General features: G+C 35.3%; 1 protein-coding gene across 3 annotated transcripts; it reads left to right on the top strand.

Annotated features, from left to right (window-relative positions):
• Positions 1–528: 528 nt before the first annotated feature.
• Positions 529–24,798, top strand: LOC119692059. 3 transcript variants are annotated; one of them, XM_048631231.1, is made up of 7 exons: positions 529–964; positions 7,618–7,973; positions 19,608–19,747; positions 21,346–21,521; positions 21,864–22,050; positions 22,572–24,116; positions 24,292–24,798. In XM_048631231.1, exons 1-7 carry the CDS (start codon positions 900–902, stop codon positions 24,409–24,411), a joined length of 2,589 nt encoding a protein of 862 aa, XP_048487188.1. In that variant the 5' UTR covers positions 529–899; the 3' UTR covers positions 24,412–24,798. The 3 variants fall into 3 exon arrangements, with proteins under 3 accessions (XP_048487188.1, XP_048487190.1, XP_048487189.1); XM_048631233.1 differs by lacking the exon at positions 529–964 and adding an exon at positions 3,906–4,035; XM_048631232.1 differs by lacking the exon at positions 529–964 and adding an exon at positions 3,970–4,031.
• Positions 24,799–24,954: the final 156 nt, after the last annotated feature.

Below are 24,954 nucleotides of genomic sequence, written 5' to 3'. Positions count from 1 at the left end.
TCATTATCGTAGGTATCAGACCACCAAACGAATTTTCAATAAATTTATGGAGAAACGACGTGGGAAATTTCTATACAAAGAATAATGAATGCAATGCGTCGTAATGTATGCCGAAAGGTGGACGCTTTATTAAGGATCCGTTCCTAGGAGAACTGTTTGTCGTCACTAGGCGCGCGTAACTCTACAAATTGCGTAGAATAAACGCAAAATTCACAAACTGCGTGATTTGGGACACTGGAACTATTTTCAGGGACAAATACTTGTTTTTTTGCGATGCAAAGTTTCTGGGCAAAATGGTTATTCACGTTGACAAATAAAACCAAACCAGACAAATATAATGTCAGGAAAGGGCTAAGCAAACATTTTTGTTAATTGAATATAAAATCCTTATCTAATCAAACTGGAACTCTTAAATTTTCAGGAAAACTTACACAACTAGGTTAATTCCAGCTGATAAAAATAAGTATATATTTTTGTCTAGAACTGATAATAATGATAAGGATAGGAAGGCATCAGACCAAACAGTTTTGTTATTGTTTACTCCTCACCTGAAACCTGGAAACGATAATTCAGTAGGCTGTCAGCGTTGTATCGATAAGAGAATCGTTCCTCGGAACTTCAGTTCCGGTGCTCGTGAATAAAACAAACATTGGATCAGAATCGAGTATTTAAATCAGTCATAATCGAGACACGAGGCGACTGCCCCGCATGCCGCGGCACGCACTATTCGTCAAAAAGAGGCGGGAAAAGAAAAGCGCGCGGAGAAAAAGAAAAAGAACTGTCAAAACTTTTTTCTTCTTAAATTGATAAATTGTGTTCAGTGCCAGTATTTTTTTAATTGTAGTTTTTCACGAATGGAATATTTTAGTTAGTGTTTGGAGTGTTGGTGTAATTTGAAAATGGAGTTGATAGCCGTTTTGTTTTTTATTTTGGCGGGCTGTGCGGTGCGGTGTGATGAGTCCAGGTTTGTATCAAGATAATTGTGTAAATTTAAGATAGATTTAAGTATATTTTAATGTCCTCTATATTCCTCATTGATACTTTTACGCAAGGTGTAATAGGGAAACTTTCTCTTAAACAGAACGTGTTAATAAAAATGCAAAATGGATTGTTTACAATCTTTCCACGTTGCTAGGCAACGACATGCGTCGGTTACAAACACTATGTACTGTCACTGTACTACGGCATTTTCTATCTTAAGTTCTTTAGAATTGGAGTTATTTTTTAATGTAGTACACAATTATAATATTGCTTACATTCTCACGTAACTTTATTTTATTTTAATTCACAAACTTATCGTCACTTTATAATATACATATTATTATACTTTGTATTATTAATACCAGACGCAGGTGCAAGTTCACTTCATCATCATCATTATATTTATATTTTCAGGATCAGGATTTTTCTCATATAGGCCAGCAATACTTTGTAGGTTATTAGGATTTTTTGTTCTTTGAATCATGTATTGTATGTAGGGTATGTTCAAAACCCCAAGTTGTACCTTATAGAATTACAACGTAACGTATTACAACGTAATTTGTAAAATTTCGTTGCACCATGTGCGGAACAAGGCAAGTAGGTAGATCTATACGTTAATAAATAAAGTTCCTAATTAAATGTATTGAACACCTGTTAAATTTTCTTATGGATGCAATAAAAGATTGAGTATTGAATACGTATAGGTAGGTAATTATCATTGTTTAGGTAAGTGACCAATACATAAAAAAAATATTATCAAACAGTATTGATCAAAAGTGTGCCGTGATATTATATCATAATTATCATACGGGTACCTTACTTAAAATTAAAGGTTAGTACTGAAATAAGAAAATAGTTAACAATTTTCTTTTACTATTACGTAGGTATTCTTCAGAGCTTTATGCCGTAAAAGAAATGGAAACCTGCATTAGGAAATTAAAAATACGTACCTAATTATTTATTTATTTATTTATTTTTATTTTATTTTAAATGGAAAACTTACAGCTATTTTGACAAAAATACTTATAAATAATAGACAACAGAGAGCTAATTACAAGTTTTCACTAGTAAACAATAAAATACAATATAAATTTGTCTTCTTGGGGTCACACATACGAAAAAAAAAACAGACAAATATAAGAGTAATACCTACATCTTAAATTAAATTAAGTAAGTTAATTTAAAAAAAAATGCTTCATAACTTTTACCTTATACTGTGTAAGCATTGTGATTATATCCTATACCGTAACCGTTGCCACTAAGCCAGCGATGCCACGAAATTACGAACGAATGCCGCCCTAACAGCCTCGAAATTGCTGTGAAAGATATCGATATCAGTATCGTTAGACTCGCACAACCGATTGACCATGATACTAGCCCTTACTACAAAAGAGTTCTGCCTGTAGTTCGTACTGCATTGAAGCACATGCAAGATATCTTTTTTACGCGTCAATCTCTCTGGAACTCTAAGTTTGATGAGCTGCAACAACTGGGGGCAGTCTATTTCACCTCTAGCGACCTTAAGCACAAATATAACGTCAGCCACAGATCGCCGAAGTTCAAGAGGTAAAAGGTGAAAATGCTCACACCGGTGCTCATAGGGCCTATAGGGGACCTTGAACTTGAAACCAAGATACCGTGTAAATTTTCTCTGGATCCGCTCTATTCTGTTGATGTACACTGCATATCGAGGGTTCCAGACCTGACTGGCATATTCCAGGTGACTCCGCACGTAAGCACAGAAGAGCAACTTTACCGTTTTCATACTCTTGAATGGCTTAGACGATCGCATAACAAAGCCAAGTGCCCTACATGCTTTACCTACCACACTATCAATGTGCTCGTCAAAAGTTAACCTGCTGTCAAAAATTACGCCAAGGTCACGGGTTGAATAAACCCTCGCTAATTTCTGACTTCGGATTCGGTAGTCAAATTCATATGGTGACCTTTTCCTACTAAATGAAATTATCAAGCACTTGGTTACGTTCAGATCTAGTTTGTTGTCAGCACAATATGCGTCCAATCTAACTAGATCTTCTTGAAGTGAAGTGGCGTCCGCTGCATTGTTGACGGTTTTATAAATCTTCATGTCATCTGCAAATAGAAGATGGGAGGAATTCGCGAAGCAGGAGTCAATGTCACCAATAAAAACGATGAAGAGCAGCGGCCCTAACAGGGATTATGAAGGACTAACTACCTATAAAATATGGTATTTTTAAAACTTACAATTTTTTTCAAACAATACATGTTCTTGGTAGGTTCTTCACTCATATATAAACTTACTTTCATGAAGCTTTTAAAATAAAATTTTAATATGTTTGTAAATTAGTACTTTATTAATTAATAACAGTGATAAGTTGATAACCTACTGAAACCGCCAGTTATCGTGCGGACTCAATCCACTAAACATCCAAATTAAATATTTTCCATACTTACTTGTTCGTTGATAAATAAACGATGTGTAAGTTTTTTCCTATGTTTGTTTTTACGCGGAGTCTGTATGACCTATTTATTGTATTTTACGTATATTGTTATTTTAAATCGTAATTCAGTAATTTACCAAAATCACCAATCCTATAGTGTAATAGATACGACTTTTCTCTAAATCATCATTTAGAATAGGTAATAGGTATATAATATATATAGTCTGTCCTCTGAAATACAGAATTATATTCTAGTTCAGGGGGCAATTCTCAACAAATTTGTACCTTGTAATTGGTTTAATAAATAAATTATTATTATACTTAAATAAAATAAAAAAACTGTATTTTAATGTTTCTTTTTTGGATACTGTAGCTTTATAGTTCATTATACACCTGATTAAACCACTTTATCAGTTTATAAAATAAATAAAGATGTATCGATAACATATCCTACAGATAAGCAAACCGTGCTTCTATGATTATCTATATTAGTTCCTTATTAGTACTAGGATAAAATAGACTAGTGTACAGTGAGTTAGTGTTTATACTGAGCCTATTAAAAATACTTTTTTAATTAATTATGTTGTTAAACCTGTGGTGTATATTTAGCAGTTTGTGTAACGTAATGTAGGTCTGTATGTTATAGTTATTGTTATTTCTACCTTATTATGATAATTGTGTTTTTGGGATACGTCTTAATAGATCTAATTATACGTAGTTGTAGGTACTGAGCTTGCTCTTTGCTAATAAAGGTATATCTTAGGCGGGTTTAAAATAACACTGGTGTAAAATTGCACACTGTATAGATTTTGCAGCATTTTTTCGGGATTCAGAGATTAGAGTTTGTCTTATACTGGAATTTGCCTGTTGGACGACACGGAAGATGCATTTTCAAAAGTAAAAAAAAAGTCTGGTAGGTAAAACTGTACGGTTTCTTAGCGTTTATTTTTTTTGAAAATATAGCATTTTCTGTATACATATATTATTGAGTTTTTATATCAGTACGCGCATATGCGACACAAAAACGCTGCGAAATGACATGACTGTATAAACGCGACTTAAAAATCGTGTCGCAAAAAGTCGACACTCGTTAAACATTGTTAAAAAAATCCACTACAAAACAAATGCCTACACATTGTTTTTTTTCTCTTGACCCTGAAATATTAGGTGTGCTCTAATAATGCTTCGTAAGTTTGTACGTCAAGAGGTCAATGTTCTGGGTGTTACATCACTCTGTGTGTGTAGAGATTAGTTATAGAATATCAATCTTTATTGACTTTAAATTAGGGCTTTATTTTAGAAAATAAGAATAAAATATAAAGGTACCCCTACCTACCATAATTATGTAATAGGCAGTAGGTATTTTCTACTTGTTGCTTTTCTCATGTCGACAATAATAATTACTGCCCATAAGAATAGAAGTATAAATAAGTCAAAGTCAAATATTTTTATTCATCGTATAGGTAAATAGGGAATATGCAAGTGGTTCAAATAAAGGTCAAATATTATATAAAATAAACTTTGTTGTTTCATAACTACGACTCCATCATTAATTTTGATTATAATTTATTTTTGAGCAAGTAAATGAAGTTGAAAAGTACAAAAAAACTTCGGTAAATTGTAACTTCCGAGAAACGTCACCCATTTTCTTAGGGCGGATGTGACGTCATAATTCTTTATATATCAATCTCAGAATAATAACTTCTTTGCGTTTGCGTATAGTTAAATAAATGTCAAGTGTAAACAAAGAAATGTTAATGTCACCGAGTATTGGTGATGCTCGTTGTGATCAGATACGATGGATCACATAAAAATTCTTCCAATACGAGTAGATCCTAGCCTCCTATAACCTCTCCACTTCTTGTTTGATATGCTTGTTTGTTTGCAAAGTTTAGTACTTTTTATATTTTTTGTTGGTAGTGTATGGGCTGCCACTAGTTGTTCTATTGTAATGAGGCGTAAACAGCCATTTGCTAGTCAACGAGCCACTCAAATATGCTCCATATTGCAACACAATAAAATTAAATTTGTAGGTATTTTAAGTATTATGACATGAACATGACACAAGTTGCTCTTTCTACTTTTAGGTTATAATGGCAGTCGTTAGTATATTTCAAAAGTTGTTATTTTTTTCTAAATTAAGTTATGGAAGAATTCTCGTAAGGGGCCGTCCATTAATCACGTGAGGTAGTTTTTCTCATTTTTTGACCCCCCCTCCCCCCTTGTGATATTTGGTGAGGTTTAGGACTACCCCCCCCCCCCCCCTCCCCCTGCCTGGATCACGTGTATTTTTTTGGAAGTCTATGTAAAGGCTATTTTTGTCTAGAAAAAATATAAGCCATACTACAAATCGTTAAAATTTTTGCGCCGTTCAAAATTTCGGTTCAGAAATAGCGCTTTTTGACAAAAAATTAATACACGTGATGTCTTACGAGACCCCCCTCCACCCTCGTGATGTTTTGTTAGGTTTTCCGTACCCCCTCCCCCCCCCTTTTGAGCCTCACGTGATTAATGGACGACCCCTAATCAGAAGAACTGGACACATTAAATTTATTACGTAGTATGAACGAGTAAACTGTGGCCAGCTGCGGAAAAGGACACCAAAGACTATTGAAAAGTCGAGAGCCGTGTGCCCAAATATTAGGGAATATGCATATATTTTTATACTCTTATTCGATAGTTTAGATAAGGGGGTTTAGACCTTTGAGATATGCACAATGGTTCCATTCAAGAGAGCCAGGTGCAGGTTCTTACACCCCCACAGATAATAGAATAGAATGACCCACTAACCCTAGTCTCTCTTACTGAGAACCAAAGTTACAGTAAGTACTTACATACAATACAAATATTACTTTATATTCATATTGCCATAATAGCGTAATATTGTGTACAAAGGTCCTCTGGTTTGCGCGCTCCCATTTCAAAAGAGCTACTAGCAGCTATTTACGAGCTCCCATTACAAAACAGCCACTGGTCACACTTTATTACCATTACAAAACAGCCACTGATCACACTTTATACACTTCCTTTTTCGTTTGTTACCATGACAACATTGGTTTGTTGAAAATACAAAAGTACTCTGTGATTACTTGATTAGGTAAAAAATCTATGCCGACTGACGGGACTCATTATTCTGAGCCGTGAAATTAAACGATTATGACGTCACGACAGCCCGCCATCCTGACGGGAATTTCAAAGTGGTCGTGATGGTTGTAATTTTTTAACTTTCTTTAAAATACCTTAAATTACTTATTTTGGCGTTGAATTTTTTTTTTACTATAATAAAGTGATGTAAAACTATCCAATAAAAGTATAAAAAAAAATTACGCATGTTCCCTATTATATAAAATTTTCTGATGAACGTCAATTTTTACAAACTACTCTATACTTAGGTACTTACCCTCAAATAAGTTCAACTTATTTGTTTTTAACTTTCATCCCAATAGTAGGTAAGTTTTTTCGCACTTACATGTGAAGAAAGCTAGCACACTAAGTGCCAATTTCTCCATTCTCGGTTAGAGCATAACCAGGGAGTAGTGGTTAACTTTTGACACATCTGTCATGAATTTTATATGGAGATGACGTTTAATTTATAAATCAATCCCAGTCGGTTAGATAACCGAATATGGAGAAATTGGCACTAACTGTAAAGATTTAACGGTGACATTCTCAATTTGTCGCATCCTCGTCTTAACTGAATCTAACGGACACTTTCTTTGTCTTCAAATGAAATCATTTCCACAATCACTCTTAATCCACAGTGGAATGACGACAATCTCTTCATTATTAGGTAATTTGCTGAGATGTCACCTTTTAATGTAAGTCATTGTAAGTAATCCAATCTTTCCACGTGAGCTTCGCTTGCCCGTAACAGGTTGACCTGTGCGATTTTTTTTATCAATCTTTGAACTTAGATACTTAAATATGATTAATTTGGACCAGGTTTTTCAAAATTAGGTAGGTAGAGATTAACCCCCTTATACATAAAATATATTGGAAGCTTTAGCTATTGAACTGTTCTGTCAATAGCTATAGTAATAGATTCCTACATCATTGTAAAATGGGTTAACAGGCATCCCTCAAGGTCGCATCATAAGCCAGACGTCCACAAACCAACACAATAAAAATTACGTTCGTAAAACGTTTTACGTTCCTCACATAACATCCAATATTAATCACCGCTAACTTTTTTTCTTTTTTCTCGTCTCCCCAGTAACTATTACGTCATCGAAATGCCAGAAGATGAGATACAAAACGAAACATCATTCAGAGCGAAACCTTTTAGCGTGTATTGGAACGTGCCAACGATGCAATGTCGTTCTAAAGGCATTCCATTCGAAAATTTGTACGAAAAGTACGGAATTATTCAGAATAAGAACGATGAGTTTCGCGGCGAAAAGATCGCCATTTTGTATGACCCGGGGTGGTTTCCCGCGCTTCTGAAGAACGAGACGAGCGGCAAGTTTAAGTTTCGCAACGGGGGCGTCCCACAGGAAGGAGATTTGGACAAGCATTTGGAGGTTTTCAAAAGCGTTTTGGAGCAGAGCATTCCTGATGAACAGTTTGATGGTGAGTTGAACTTTGTACATGTACATACGGTTATGTCGTCAATAATTTTGCTGATCCCATCCCTTTTGGCAGTTCATTGCTATGATGACGCAAATACCTTAATATTTTATTTAGGTATAGGTAGGTACCACATTCAATCAATAAGCATTAAATGCTTTTAATTCGTTAATAAAATTATTATTATTTCAACAAATTAATTATTTAAAAAATAACAACCTTATACAATAGCGTTAAAATGTAAATCAGGGATAACTAGGGTCATATATTTTATTCACGATGTATTTAAACCTAACGTCGTGTGCCTTTCGGCTAGCTACGCATTTTTGCATCACCCTGTAAAGAAGCTTAAAAGTTTGATTGATTAATTAAAATGTAACACCTACGACTAAGATCCATAAATAAATTACGGTTTAAGACATTTATTTCTCAAAAAGAATAACAAATTCACTTATATGAGAAACAACATATTTTCTAAGTACTAAATCTATCTATATTAACAGCATGCGTAATTATGGATAAGTACATTATATAAATGAAGGGTAGTCCTAAAATAAGTAGCATAAACAGATTTTAACAAAGAAATGTTTGCTTAGGTTGTGTTTACATTGATGGCGATTATGGCGAATACAAATGAAAAATATTACAGTGCGTTCTATAAAATTTGTGCTATTTAAAATATAAATTCATATTATAAATAGGGTATAATATTATATGTATGTATGAATTTACACTTGAAATAATATGTAAGTATGTAAATAGTTTTTTTTTTCTTAACATGGTCTTATGTAGTATTAATAGGAATCTGACGTAGTATTAATATAAAATATCTATATATCCAGAATAGGCTGGTATAAATCTTATTTTATTTATTTATTAAGTAACGAAAAGTCGTTTAAAATGTGCAATTTTAGTAGTTTCTTAAAAATTGTTAGTGTTTTTGCTTCTTTTATATCTTTAGGTAATTTATTGTACATGCGAGCTCCTTCGGCTATTATGCTACGCGTGCCGTAATTGGTTCTGTGGCGTTGTATGTAAATATTATTAGCTTGTCGGGTTGCGCGTGTTTGCAGTTGCATTTTTTTAGTGAAACATATTTGAGTGTGAATGTCTTTTGTAAGGATTTTTCGAATAATTACACAGGTATTATATTTATAAGTTTGAGCAATGTTAAAAATTTTAGTTTCTTTGTATATTTTAGCTGATTCTGTTAAATAGTCGTAACCAAATAATATTTTTACAAGCTTGTTTTGTCCAGTTTGCAGAGAACGTAAATTAGTTTTTGCAGCAGATCCCCAAACTTCAATGAGATATTCAATGTGTGGTTTTACAAGTGAGTTGTAGATCATGTAGCGGACTGGCGTTGGAAGACAGCGGGAAATGCCGCGCAATGCTCCTGTTAGGGATGTAAGTTTGGCTTTTATTTTCTTTAAGTGGGGTTTCCAAGTGAGACGATTATCAAGAATCAGGCCTAGATACTTTTCCTCATTGCTACTTTCAATGGTTTCATTGTTTATTGTAAGATGATTATGCTCATTAATAGTTTTGTTTTTGGTTGCAAATATCATATATTTGGTTTTTGATGTATTAATTGTTAAAAGGTTATCTTGAAACCACTGATTTAACTTGTTGAGATCAGATTGGGCTATTTCTACTATGGACTCAATGTCACTACCAAAATAGAAAAGACATGTATCATCCGCATAAAGTGTGATGTCACCACTAAGCCCAATATCTTTTATACTATAAAGATAAAAGATAAAATACACTTTATTGCACACAAACAGAAACAGTTTCACAAACATAGTAAAGAAAAATGGTACAATTGGCGGCCTTATTACTAAAAGTAATCTCTTCCAGACAACCACATTGAAAGGAAATATAAAGTATAAAGAAAGGGGTAACGTGTGACAAGACAAGAGAAAATACAACATAATTACTATGAACAATGTGTAAATACCTACATACAATAATACTTAAATATATTATGAACACATATAAATACTTTAAACCTACATAGCTATTAATAATTATATACCTAGACCTTATATGTAATAATACAATACATACCATAAATAAATATCTATATATATATATATATATATATATATATATATATATATATATATATATATATATATTATGCTGGTTTATTCTAATCTGGATAAGCTAAATTTAAATAATGCTGTCTGAGCTGGTTTTTGAAGGATGGTAGAGAGGGTGCGAGTCTGATTTCCATGGGCAGATCGTTCCATTATTTAACAGCCTGAAAAGTGAAGGAACCCTCATAAAACACCGTGGTGCAAGAGGGAACATGAAGGCGAAAGTTATGAGATGAACGTAGTGAGCGGCTGTGTGTAGAGCATCTCAACTCAAAACGCTCCTTAAGGTATGTTGGGGAACAAGGATTGAACAGTACCGAATAAAGTAGTGAAAGTATGTGAGTATTCCGTCGAAGACGAATTGGGAGCCACTTGAGTTTTTGTCGGAATACAGATACATGATCATATTTTCTTAAGCCAAATATGAATCGTATGCAATAATTTTGAAGACGCTCAAGCTTGTTAAGTTGCTCCTCAGTGATATCAAGATAGCTGGCATCGGCGTAGTCAAGAACGGGAAGAAGGAGTGATTGAGCTAAAGCAATTTTGGTGGAGGTAGGAAGGAAATTGCGTAGTCTTCGAAGTGATCCCCCGGATGCAAACATCCTCCGGCTAACCGCCTCCAGCTGAGGACTCCATGTCAGAAACTTGTCAAAAATAACGCCAAGATTCCTGACCGTATCACTATAGGGTACATGAACCCCGTCAAAATAAATTGGCGGCACCATCCGAAGAAAATTATTGTTCATCAACCTAGAACTTCCAATAAGAATAACTTGAGTTTTCTTCGGATTGACCATAAGGCCATGGTGTTTACTCCAGTCTACTATTTTAGTCAGGTCAGTGTTCATAGTATCAATTGCTTGAGCTAGATTAGAAGGAGAAGCGTGTGCATAAATCTGGAGATCGTCTGCATAAAGATGGTAGGAAGAAATCAGTTTATCAGAAATGGAGTTAATAAAAATAGCGAAGAGCAGAGGAGATAGCACACCACCTTGTGGGACACCGGCTGCGATATCACACCATTGGGAGTATGAATCCTCAATGCGTATACGCTGCCGTCGCCCCTGCAGATAACTGCGAAACCAGTCAATTACCATTGGAGATATGTTAAGTGATCGAAGTATTCCCAGCAAGATTTCGAAGTTAACAGTATTGAAGGCATTACTAAAGTCTAACAAGGAGAGGATTGTGATTTTACCATTGTCCATGCCCTGGCGAATGTCATCAGAGATCTTAACGAGCGCTGTGACAGTGCTATGGCCAGGGCGAAAACCGGATTGGTAAGGATTCATAAGGTTATTGCGGGTAAGGAAATTGGATAGTTGGAAATGTACAAGACGTTCTAGGACTTTTGAAAGGAAAGGAAGAATAGATATGGGGCGATAGTCGGAAAATGAGGTTGGGTTGGATTTCTTAGGTAAAGGGACAACTTGAGCTTCTTTCCAGGCAGAGGGAAATATACCACAGGAAATAGAGGAATTGAGGATATTTGTGATAATGGGAAGGATAATGTCTAGGATAGGGATTATCATGTTACGACTTAAACTGTCGCTTCCAATTGCATTGGAAGTAATAGAAATAATGACCTTCTTAACATCACAATTGGAAAATTGACTTAAATGGAAAGAAGGAAAGTCAGGGGTTGGTAAGGCTGATAGGCGACCGAGTGTACTAGATTTCACGGCATCATTCATGGCCGAAGACGATGAGAAATGTGAATTCAAGGATTCAATGTCTAAATCTTTACGGATAGAATTGTTACGAGATTTACCAACTCCCAGTGACCTAAGGAACTTCCAAACTTTGGCTGGATCGCCATTTTCTACAGATTGATGGATGTGGCGGCGTTGTGCATCCCTACACAACTTATTGCAGCGATTACGAATAGCAATATACTTCTCCTTGTTCGCTTCAGAGGCACGGAGTTTATACTTGGTCTTGGCAGAATTTTTTTCAAGAATAACCTTCTTAATCTCTTCAGTGAGCCAGGGAGCCGGAAGATGTTTTAACCGAACCGCTTTTACTGGTGCATGCACATCGTATAGGCCGGTAAGGAGGGAGTTGAATTTTAAAACCTGTTCATCAACGCTGGCTGCGTTGAGAACAGATGTCCAATCCGTACGAAGCGCATCACGACGCAAACTGTCCAGGTCCATACCACCAAAACTACGCAGCATGAGAGTTCTTGACTTCGCCTTAGGGGGGCGGACTTTATACGATAGATATATTAAGTCATGATAAGAGAATCCAGTGGACCCGCACTGGCCGTGCTTAGCAACATGATCAGTAGAAGATACGAGAATAAGATCAAGAAGAGAGGGTTCGCAATTAGGAAAATGATGAGTGGCACTCAGAGGGAGAATATTCATGTTGCTAGACTTGACTATAGATTGAAAGGTAGAAGACCGAGAATCATTTTTAAGGAGACAAGTATTAAAATCACCCATAATAATGGTATGACTATAATTAGGAATATAATTGACCAATAGCGTTTCAAAAGAGCTGAAGAAATTTACACGCAATGAGGAGCTGTAATACACGCCAAGTAATATTTTGGCGTGTGACATCGTTACTTCAATAAGTAGATGTTCGCCCGCATTGCCTGGTGGTGGTTGAGTGGACAAGCTAAGTATGGAGTAGGGAATGTGCGAGCGGAGATAGATAGCTACGCCACCGCCACCACTGCCAGTGCGATCATTGCGTATGAGACTAAAACCAGGCAACGCGTACGAAGCAGACGGGAGACATGGCTTGAGCCATGACTCGGAAACTAAAATTGCGTGTAGGTTTTTATTTTCAAAAGAAGTCAGCATATCAGAAAAATGAGACGGAATACTCTGGGCGTTTATATGAATAACGTTGAAATTATCCTTCACATCCGTGAATACGGAGTCAAGGACATCAGGTAGATCAGGAAGACTATGAAAGCTACTACCGGCACTGTTCAATTCATCTGACTCGGAACCATCGAAATATTCAGAAGCTAGTGACTCTTCATCACTACTCACGTCAAGAGCTACTTGCATTAAATACCAGCAAAAATAAATATAATTTACTATTACTATTGATGTAGATAAGGAATAGGAGTGGCCCTAAGATAGAACCTTGCGGAACACCATAGGTCACCTGTTTTAATTCACTTTGACAATTTTGAATTTTAACTACTTGGTGTCGATTAGTCAGGTAGGACTCAAGAATTTTTAAAGCACGGTCTGTGATACCTACATTCCTTAGCTTCATCAAAAGCAAATCATGGCTAACGGTGTCGAAAGCTTTCCTCAAATCGATAAATATACCCAAAGCAATGTTTTTTTTATCAATATTTAGTTTTATCGTCGTTACTAAGTCTGTTGCAGCAGAGAGAGTATTAGATTTAGGACGAAAACCATACTGTTTTTTGAAAAGAAAGTCAATAGATATTAAATGTTGTTCTAATCTGTTATAAATTATGCTTTCAAATATTTTTGATGCAGTCGGTAATACTGATACAGGCCGATAATCTTCAGGATCTGTTACTTTACCAGATTTGTTGATTGGAGCTACTCTAGCAAGTTTTAGGGAGTCCGGGAAGACTCCATCCAAAAGACACAAATTTATGCTTCTACACAATGGCTCAGCTATGAGATCCTTTACACATTTTATTACCTTTGGTCCTATTCCATCGATTCCAGAGCTTGTGTTTGGTTTAAGTTTATCTATTAATTTTGATATTTCGTCACTGCTTGTGGGATTAAAGAGTGTAGTTACGATATTTGCTTCCACAGTATCAAAAACAGGAACAGAATTACATGGCATTTTTGATAAAATATCATTGGCCAAAACAGAACCTATGTTTGCAAAAAACGAGTTAAAATGCTCACATATTTCCTTAACATCTGTGATAACCCCTGCAGCAGTAACAAGTCTGGTGGGATTAAGATTTGATTTATTTTTATTATTCGAGAGTGAGTTTATAAGATGCCACATTTTTCTAGGACTTTTCGTGCATTTTTTGAAAGATTCATAGTAGTACTTGTTTTTAGCAGATTGTATATTATTAGATACTAAGTTTCTTTTTTTCACAAAATCTTCTTTCAGTGTTTGATCATCCGGATTTGCCTTCATATTTTGCCAGACTACGTTTCTTTCATTTATTCCTTTAATGAGTTCCTTATTAATCCATTCGGTTTTAGGTGGGTTTTGTACCTTGTTTTTGATTATTTTACTACCAACCAATGCTTCTGTTATAATGTTTTCAATTGTTTTATAGTCGGAACAATCTAGTTCGGATTTCTGATCTTTAATATGTGTATATAGTTTATGGTAATCAATGGCTTCATATTGGACTCTTTGCAATGGTACAGGTTTGTAGTTATGAACTTCCAGATAAATCTGTTTGTGATCTGATAGGGACGAGTCAATTATAGTCATATGAAATTTATGCTCTTTGAGATCTGTGCTGATGTGATCGAGAATAGTTTTGGTCGTCGAAGTTTCTCGTGTACAATATTCCTGGCTTATTTTATTCAGTATTTTGAATCCATTTTCTTTAACAACTTTCTTGTAGTCTTTCACAGGTTTACCATTTGTCAGTAGATCCAAGTTATAATCTCCAAGAACGATGACTCTTCGCCATTTTGACAGAAAATATTCATATGTTTCTAGAAAGTCCGTGTCATTAGTTCTTTCTGGTTTGTACACAGCTCCAATGTTAAGTGAGAACTTATCAATATAGATCCAGATATAGTGGTTGTCATTTTCGGATTTTTGTTCTAGGAAATGGTGTTTAAGATTGTTATGAACGTAGATGGACACTCCACCTCCAGTTGTTGTTGTTCTAAAGTTATAGTAATGTGTATAATTGGGGATATTTAGTCGTTTAGCCTCTTCGTCGCTTTTTATCCAAGTTTCCGTAACAGCTATTACATGAATTTTTGGTAATTCTTCAATAACACATCTAAGTTCATCAATTTTTCCTGGCTTTGCTAAACTGCGTGCATTTAGGTATATAAATTTTAATGATTTTTTGTTAGATGTTATATTTGTATAGGTTTTAGCGATTTCGTAGGTTATACCTTTGGAAGTGTCTGTGACGCAACTTGGTGGGAGTTTTTTGGCTGTATTTTTACAATTTTAGGAACACCCCTAGTGTATTTGATAGTCAAATCATTTTCACCACTTTGGGTCCGTTTTTGTAATTCTTCACGTAAGTTTTTCACAAATTTTTGTTGATATGGTGACTGATCCGAATAAATTTTAACTGCATCAACTTTAGATCTATTTTTTAATATTTCTTTGGCAGTAGTTGCAGAGTCAAAACATACTTTGATTGGACGGGTCTTCCCTGCATCAATTTTTCCCAGTCGTGTAATTTTTAATGGTTTAGGTGCCAGACACCCGGAGAAAATTGCTGATATAATTTTGGATATCTCTCCTTTGTCGTGTTCTTGTCTTTCTGAGGAAATTGTCGATAAAGACTCTGGGATTCCAGCTATCACTATGTTTTTGTCTCTAATAGATCGTTCCTCCATTTCCGCTAATATATCAGCCTGAAGAGTTGCGCATTGTGTTTCAGAAACTGGTTGCAAATTCGAAACTGATTTTAATTGTTGCAGGTCATTTTGTATGTTACTAATCGTTTCATCAGTCGTAGTTTTTGATGATTTTAGTGCCGCAATTTCCGTTTTCAACATATTGTTTTCCATAGCAAGGGAGTCAGTTGTAGATTTTATATCAGCGAGTTGACTGTTGATTGAGGAGATATTTTGAATTATTGTTTGCATATTTTGGTTCTGAGAGGTAGTAAAAGACTTAAGCACTTCCATAATTTCACCTTTGAATTGATCAAATTGGTGCATATAATCGTCCTCGGGAGTCTTTCTCTTCCGAAAAGTAATTGATTGGTGGTCATCTATGCTGGATAAATCAGGTTGCGACTGCGATCCATTACCATCTCGTATAGTGATTTTTGGCGTCTTTGTAGGTGAGCGCATAACGTTATTCATGATCTTATTGTTAGGTATTGCTTGATTATGTTATTCAAAAATATGTGCTCAAAGAAATGTGGTTCAAAAAAAAGAAAATCGCTCCGCTTATCGCTCCGCTTAGTTCATATGGTCGCCTCCGATAAGACGGCAAGCACGGTCAACGGGAGTGAGCGAGATGGTTAGATGTATGCAAGTATGTTACCTGCGAGCCGGTCAATCACTCGGGGAGATCGCGAAATTTGCACTTGTTGACTTGAAGTTATGGATTAGAATGAATTGTACTCATTTACACATTTAAATAATAAAAAGTAAAAACTTTAGGACACGTCCGTGCTCGGCGCGCACTGCTGTTGCGAGATATTCAAGTATATTTCCATGTACACCATACCATTCTGACCTTGCTATTGATGTATTATCAACACAGTCATATTACAAAAATACACCTATCATCCCTGATAGATAATAAACCCTATTGTCAGCCATTAGGAGTTGTATTCGAGTGCATGGACGTAGGCTCGACAGTAGTTAATTTTGCTCTAATTGTTAATGTGCTAGGATTTATTCTGGGGTTACTCGCGTTGAGCGTTTACGTTTAAAAGCTTTTATGAATAATGATTTAAGTATTTATTATATTGTTATTGCCATCAACTCATCACTATTCATCAGCTAAATAACGACATTGCTGTAAATTAACCCTCCCTCAGATTACCAACACTAAAGGCAATAAAAAATCATTTTTACCAACTTAAATATCCATGATTCTCTACGTATGTAGGTACTTACTCCGAAGAAGACTGTAGAAGGATCTCTCAGAGTCAACTAATAAAATAAGTTTGACACAAGTATACTAAAATTGTAACTTCAAAAATCCAAAAAAAAAACTTATCAAAATATTTAGATTTCAAAAAAGTTCTTTTTCTCATGGTATCAAATCCATAGTCCCTCGCGCGAGTGTGGCACATTCCTCAGAACAATGACATCACCGCACCAGGTCGATGTGTCGGTGAAACCAATCAGTCCCTCAGTCTCTCAGCCAACACGCTTTCAGAGATCCTTAATTATAGAAAATGCAATAAAAATAGAGGACAATCAAGACTGCAATTAAACTCACATCCAATCTCTCCTAATACAGGGTGTTGCAAAAAGGGTAAGTATGCTAAGCCAAAAAAAATATTTCCTTTTCCATACAAACTTTTTTGGTCACGTGACTTTTTTACTATGGAGAACGAATATTTTATTTTGCGAATTTCCAAAACTCGCAGAACAAAAGTTGTTCAGAATGACCCCCTGAGTCACCCCCTTTCGGCTTAGTATACCCTTTTTGCAACACCCTGTATAACAATAGTATGTGGGAACATCTCACACGCGGCCATCCCACCCCAAGCTAGACAAAGCCTTTAATGTATCGGGTAGCTGATAATATCTATAAAGATATTATAATATTCATATTATACAACAACGAAAAGACCCGATTCAAATACTGTCTTTTAACAAATTTCTGTCGAACCCGAGACCTTCGGCATAGCAGTCAGAGTCACTAAACTCACTAATAGGATACCTACACCATTCGATCGTCATATCTTTCATTTCGTTCCAATCCCTCCTAATATATTATGGTACCTACATAATGGTGCCATGGAACTTAGATCTGCCTACATTGCCGTTTTGATGACGAAGACATTAAAACTTATTATATATAGCTCACACCTGAAATTACACCTTTTTTAAATTTATTTTTTATTTTAATTATTCTAACATTTTTATGGAGAACCAACAGCATTTTCTAAAAAGTTCACAACATATCTTAATAATAACTTTATGCCATTAATAGGTCCCCGCATATAATATTAACCAGGGTTGTTTAGTATAAAATATAAAACACAGTTAATAAGAGCTACAGAACCGTGGACGTTTTAGACAGTATACTTTTGCCATGATTTATTTAAAGCATCTCACAGGTACACTGACGAAGGGCAGTGAGTCATGGCACCAATCCTAACTAATATTATAAATGCGAAAGTAACTGTGTCTGTCTGTCTGTCTGTCTGTTACTCTTTCACGCCAAAACTACTGAACGGATCTGAGTGAAATTTGGTATAAATACGGTCTAGACCCTGGGAAAGAACATAGGCTACTTTTTATCCCGGAATTCCCACGGGAAAACTTTTTAAGGCGAAGCGAAGCGCGCGGGAACAGCTAGTTTGTAATAACATAACTCTAACAATTCATTTAAGAATACAATAATTCTACCATCATAATTATTATGACGCTAGTCTTACTGGCTATAGTCATTTAACCACGGTGGGACACCCTAGACGCATTCTACCCATTATTGCAATCCTACATATACGTATGTACGTAGTAATGTTACTTACAAGAAAAGCTTACAATAAAATTCTTCAGACGTATCCAATAAACCTTTCAATTCAGTTACCAAGCAAGAGTCATCATCATCAAAAACAATCAGTATAGTATTTCCCAGTTTAGATAAGGTTAATTGTGACAGATGATGGTATAGTTGTAGTCACTCAAAGCTCTGTTAGATTCAAGAACTAATGGAAACTAAACGGTGGCCTAATGTGTACAGCCTTGGGCTATATCCGATTACATTTAAAAATATATTCCTATTGTATAAATAAAAATATATTAAAGAATATGTTAGTTTGTAGGTGCAGTTTCATTTCCTTCTATTAAATCTTTTTTAATGTCTTCTGTTTCCGCAACCACAGATCAGCTGATCCTAGTTTAAAATTCCGTCTTTAATTTAAAGTTTTGTTAGTTGGTTGCTTATGATTGATACTTCAATAATTTTACCGAGCTGCTATGTGCACTTATGTACCTTCTATCTAGTAAGTAAATCGTAAAATTTTGAGCGAATATATAAACTGAATATGCACTTTTTGAACACAAAAGCTACTTATAAGCCGCTGACTATAGGTACTCTTATAAATTGAATATTTAGATTCTTACTACAATAGGTAGTGTCTACTCGATAAGCCTTTTCGGAAGAGCATCAAGTTATCACTCCATCACACACTCGACACAACAATAACATAAGTGATTCATCAACTTGTTCACTTCTTTGTAGGTATAAGTTTATACTTGATTACTTCAGCAAATATTTGGATTTTAGCACTCGGCTTTGTTATTTATTATTGTATCGTAATTCGTATCGTAAACATTTTTATTGTTGTAAGGTGATTATGTTTATCTTGGTTTGTTTCTATCAGCTAGGTACACTCCGTTCGACCAATTCCAGTGCAGTTTCTCTTAACTTCAGTAACGTTACTGTTACTTAGATGAAATAACAGTACAGTAATATAATACAGGGTGTTACAAAATTAGTATACTAAGCCGAAAGTGTGTGTCTCTGAACATTGGTCATTCTTGGTCATTCTGAACAACTTATGTTCTACAAGTTTTGAAAACTCGCTAAAACAAATACTTTTCCAAAATCAAAAAGTCACGTGACGTGACAAAAAAACTACTGTGGCATGACTTTTACAGAAACATCAAGTTCCCCTCAATTCTTCACACTCCCACCTACAACCCCTTTCCTCTTCCAGGGGTTGGCATCATAGACTTCGAGTCGTGGCGGCCTGTCTTCAGACAGAACTTCGGAGTCCTGGTGCCCTACAAGGATACCTCGTACGAGATCGAGCGACGCAAGCACTGGTGGTGGACTAATGACTGGATCAGGACTGCTGTGAGTATCATATTTATTCAGAAAACTATAGGTAGTAGTTGGATTGTGGACTTTATGTACTTACCGCAATTTGAATAGCATTTTAGACAAAAAAAAAATGAAAGGTCACGACTGTAATTCCCGAAGGGGTAGTCATAGGGTGACTCGCAAACGCAAGTCTCCCGATTTTCGCTGTACTTGTACTCACATGATAGGTAGCAAGACTCGCAAGCCGTATAGCCGTTTTTGAGTACAATGCACTTAGAGTCCCTGCACATCTACAATCTAGATGTGAAGGTTTCCTCACGATGTTTTCCTTCACCGTCAGCATTTTAGACAAAAAGTCTGTGACATAAATCACCATTTCCTGATATGCCTATAGGTACCTGCCTGTTACTGACGCTAATCTGACTGAATAAAAATTATCCAGATTTGCAGTCAGGGATGCGCTAATTTTAAGGTACACTCACCAGCAATGAAAAAGTTACACTGACAAAATACCGATACTAAATAATGTCCCCCAATGTTTTAAAACATAAGTATAAGTACTATTAAGTACCTATATAATTTAAATTTAAACAAAATATTTACATTTTTAGTTGGTTATATTCTGATGCACTGTTAAATGTACTGCAGACGGTAGCGTCATTAAGCTAGCCTTGTCCATTGACGAGTAATTTGGTGCTACGAGTATTGTCACTGAAACTTTTTCATTGCTCGTGAGTCTATTATCTTATCAATCTTAATAAGTAACTGTGACAGTTTCCATTCAACACAACTAATCAACCCATAAAAACCACCGCCCATTCAAATAATCATAACAAGAAATCATAATCTGTAACAATTATACCGGATGGCGTAATAAGACTTGAGCAGATGTGCAGTTATTTAGGTCACACATTAGCCAGTCAGGAATATCTTGCATAATAAGTGTGACTGTTGTTACGAAATACGGAGATCCGGCCATTTAGGATTATGATTTTTGGGCCAATGAAGTTTACTACCGATTTACACTGCAGAAATAGATGCGATTAAAAGATTTCTTAGACTTCATCTAAACATTACCTAAGTGTACCTAATAACTTAAACCTTAGATATGTTTTTGAAAATAATTAGGTGTATACACTGTGTAAGTACTTATTTATAGCCTATGTTATTTCAACTAACTTGGTAATTGGTAAGTAGGTACTTATACTCGAGGAGTTTTTCTAAAATAGCTACAAGGTACAGTCAGAATTATAAATAAAAAATAAATAAATACCTTTACGGTTTTGTATATTTTCAATTTCAAACTCACAAACCGAGTTTTGCACATTCAACCAAGATTCAACCTCTGACAGTGCATAAGTTTAACAAGTAATGTAACAAGGCAATCCCTAGTTTCACCATACCCGGTTAGATCATTAACGCCCTGTTATATTATAACAAGGGATTAGTTGTGAATTTTATACACATCTGTCAAGAATTCAATATGGAAATTTTATTTTAGATGACACTTTACAATGTAACAGGGGTACTAATGATCTAACAGACTATGGTGAAACTAGACATAATCCTTCCACCTTACAACCAAAAAACCACCCAAACTAAAACTACAATCAACGCCATCTACATTCCAGGCGAAGAACAACTTCGAGTCGGCAGCGCGTGAGTTCATGCAGGCGACCATCACGCTAGCGCGACGCCAGCGCCCGCGCGGCCGGTGGGGGTACTACGGGTTTCCTTACTGCTTCAACGGAGCTTCGGCTCAGAGCATGGAACATTGTAGCAAGGGGGTTAAGGAGGAGAATGATCAGTGAGTTTTAGTTTAGAACCGGTTTTACAATCTATTGATAATAATATGGCACCAAAAGAGCCACCGAGTGGTGTCAACTGACTATTATGTATGTCTGAACCTTTGTCTGAATAGACAGCAACGGACATAAATTTGGCTTTCAATCAGACTTTTAAGTGCAGTAATAAATAACTGTTTGACGAAGTTTTAGTTGTTTATGACACACTGTAGGTACAACCCTAGTTAGAAACATTATTAAGCTTAGTGCAAAACGAATACCTACCTCCTACCACTCTTCATCTATTTCGTTTCCGTTTAGCGTTTCCAATCCCCAAAACTGACCCATTCACCCCCCTCTTCCAGAACCAGCTGGCTCTGGTCTTCAAGCCAGGTGCTCCTGCCCTCAGTGTACAGCTCTCAAACCCTGGAAACGTCCCAGCTTACGGCGTTCATCCGCGGCCGGGTGACGGAGGCGGCGCGGGTGGCGCGGGGGACTCCGGTCCTGCCCTACTTCTGGTACCGGTATAGGGATGCCGGGTTTTTGACACAGGTAAGATGGTAAAGCTTTACTGATTTTAGCCCTCTGAAACTACCCACGTACTTTGCAATCATCTAGTGGCAGGCACTAAAACCAATGACGCAGTGAAAAAAAAAAGAGAAAAAAGAACAATATATATATAAAAGAAAGAATATATAAACTAAAGACAAAATAAATATATATAAAAGATAATATATATAAACTAAACTTCCTTACCGAGTAGAAAGTAGATAAAAGAATTAAAAACTATCTCATAAAAATTACCACTCTTCAAAAGGCACGGACATAAAGTCTGTGGAGTGATAATCATTTATTAAAAAAAAAAAAAACCCATGACGTTTACGTATAGGAGCCCGCTCTTAAGGCAGCCACGAATTCCCTGTGGCAGCCAATACGACACGCCTGTTTACACGGCAACAAAATGCCTATATAAAGCTTGTATTGACTACTTCATCATCATCAGATACCGTTATAAGATTATAGTTATTAGCTTACAAAATACATAACTAATGGTTCTCATTTCATGTTCACAGAGAGACCTGAATGCGGCGCTGCAAACTTTCTACAAATCTCAAGCTAAAGGCTTCATCATATGGGGTAGCTCCGGGGACGTCAACACGCCAGAAAAATGCACAAAATTACTAGACTATGTCGACTCAATACTAGGACCTGCCATAGCCAAATATGCCAAAACAGGAATGAGGGATGAAGAAAATACAAGTGATAGTGAAGTAATGAATGATGGGACCACAGAAGATCCCATCAATATGCATAATATTACTATAGAACCTATATTTGGGAGTGATAATACTACAGACGTAAATGATGATAAGAACAGTACACCCGATGCAGTATCTAAGAATCCGTTTGAAACCACCACTAGTAGTATTCAAACACAGTCTATTAATCCTGAGCCGGAATCTTTATGGGTTCCACCTGAGAATTATGAACAGAACATAATTCAGCATGTAGCTGAAGAGTTGGCAAAAAAATATGGACATGAACATGATAGTCCAGTTATTAAGACGTTTGAGGAAAGTGATTTATTACAGTTAATAGTTAAAGTAGTATTGAATGAAACTGAACATAATAGGACATCCAAACCAATTAATAATGATCACAGTGAACCAAACGTTATGACTTCACAGGCTGAAGTTAGTACAAAATCTGTTGCTAATCTACTTGAATTTACCACTCAAAATCCCTTACCTAATGTAGTGAAATCAAATCAAAATATTGTTATCAACGTTACTAAAGAAAGCAGTGATAACGCTTACAACTTTACAAGTACAACTGATAGTTATATTTCAATAGAAAATAAATATTCATTAGAAAATGAATACGCTGAAAATGAAGAAAGTTCTTTAAGTACAACAGAAAGTTACGATGATACAAGTACAAATACTTACTTTAAAAATGAGGACGACGCAACAAATTTTAATGTGGATTCTGAAAGTGTGACGAATAAAATTAATATTAATACACCAACTGAAGAAGTTGTCAAGGACACTGATGATGTATATACAACTACTAGTACGGACTCTTACAGTTCTACAACAGAGACATACGAAAATGTTATAGAATATTTTGATAACGAATTTTTCATGGATGAAGAACTTGACGTTAATAAAAACAATACTAGCACTACAGAAAGTACAGTCATTACTGAATCTCTTCCTACTACTATAAATGCTGATACGCTTACTACTGACACTACTTTAAGTACTGACAATTACAATAAAGACAACGAAGATAACCCTTATGCACAATTTGAAACAGATGTAGATCAGGAACCTTTTAATGATCTCAAAAAAGAACTCCCTTCACATCATCACAGACACAATAGAATGTATACTCCAATTAAAATTGATATAACAGAAACAGAAACTGAAATCACTAGTTCTAGCAATGATATGACTGAGCCGTTAGTAAGTAGTAAACAAACTTATAGTGTTGGGTCTAAAGATAAAAAGAAAGGTTTGCCAAGAAGGGAAGAAAGTGAAAATGAAACTACAGATGTTAAACGATCCGTAGATGATACAATCAGTCTAATGGGAGCAGATTCTACTATTGATCAGGTTAATATTTACGTTACAATTTAGAAAATAAGTTAATTACCTACATAATATCTAAATAATGCATGATCTGATTTACTTATATTTCAAATACTAACATTATTGTGTTACTAACTATTTCTTTCAACTATCTAGTCTATCATAAAATTTATGAGCTTTTTCTTTTTTTGTCACGTAGGTTTCCAGTTCTGCGGTGAAAATCAACAGTTTTAGCAAACACAAATATTTCTTTTGCATCTTCTTCTACTTCTACTCTATCAGCCGGTGTCTGTGTGATGTCTACAAACATTGTACATAAAACTCTGTAATTTATGACGTAGAACGGGTGAAATACTGTGAAATTGATATTAACATTGTGATTTATTTGAAAAAAATCTTCGTAATCTCAAGAGTACTCTAGATTGTTTGTTCCTCCAATAATATCTCCAATTCTCTTCTGTTAATGTACTTTGTTGTATTCCAGAACTAACTTTTTATATTGTTCTATAAGTACTTAGTCTATACCAGTGTTGTTTAGGGATCTCTTTATTCTTGTTATAATAATTATGTAAATAACTTTCAGTATCATTGTTAACTAACAATTTATCTGTGATATTATGAATTAATCGTTTTTATTATTTAGAAATAATAATATTAAGACAACGTTCAGTAATGCAATTTAAATACATAACGTATTTTAATAATATATTCTTGAGTTTTATTAACAAAAAAATGTTTCGATTTAAGTATGATTTTAATGAGAAAATTTAAAAGAAAATACTTTGGGTATTATATTTATTAAACAAACCTTACCATAGAATACAAAAAAACATCAACATTCAAAACACAATAGAAATCACTA

Source organism: Plutella xylostella, chromosome 28 (genome assembly GCF_932276165.1).
Source record: "Plutella xylostella chromosome 28, ilPluXylo3.1, whole genome shotgun sequence".
In the NCBI taxonomy this organism is placed as follows: Eukaryota; Metazoa; Arthropoda; class Insecta; order Lepidoptera; family Plutellidae; genus Plutella; species Plutella xylostella.
This window is presented reverse-complemented; position numbering and strand designations above follow the sequence as displayed.

What these genes read in the sequence shown, in the direction of transcription:
- LOC119692059 (XM_048631231.1), top strand. Translation starts at nt 900, where the DNA reads ATGGAGTTGATAGCCGTTTTGTTTTTTATTTTGGCGGGCTGTGCGGTG. An exon ending in TCCTGATGAACAGTTTGATG is followed by an intron (nt 7,974 to 19,607) that starts GTGAGTTGAACT and finishes TTCCTCTTCCAG; the next exon opens with GGGTTGGCATCATAGACTTC. An exon ending in CAGATTCTACTATTGATCAG is followed by an intron (nt 24,117 to 24,291) that starts GTTAATATTTAC and finishes TTTGTCACGTAG; the next exon opens with GTTTCCAGTTCTGCGGTGAA.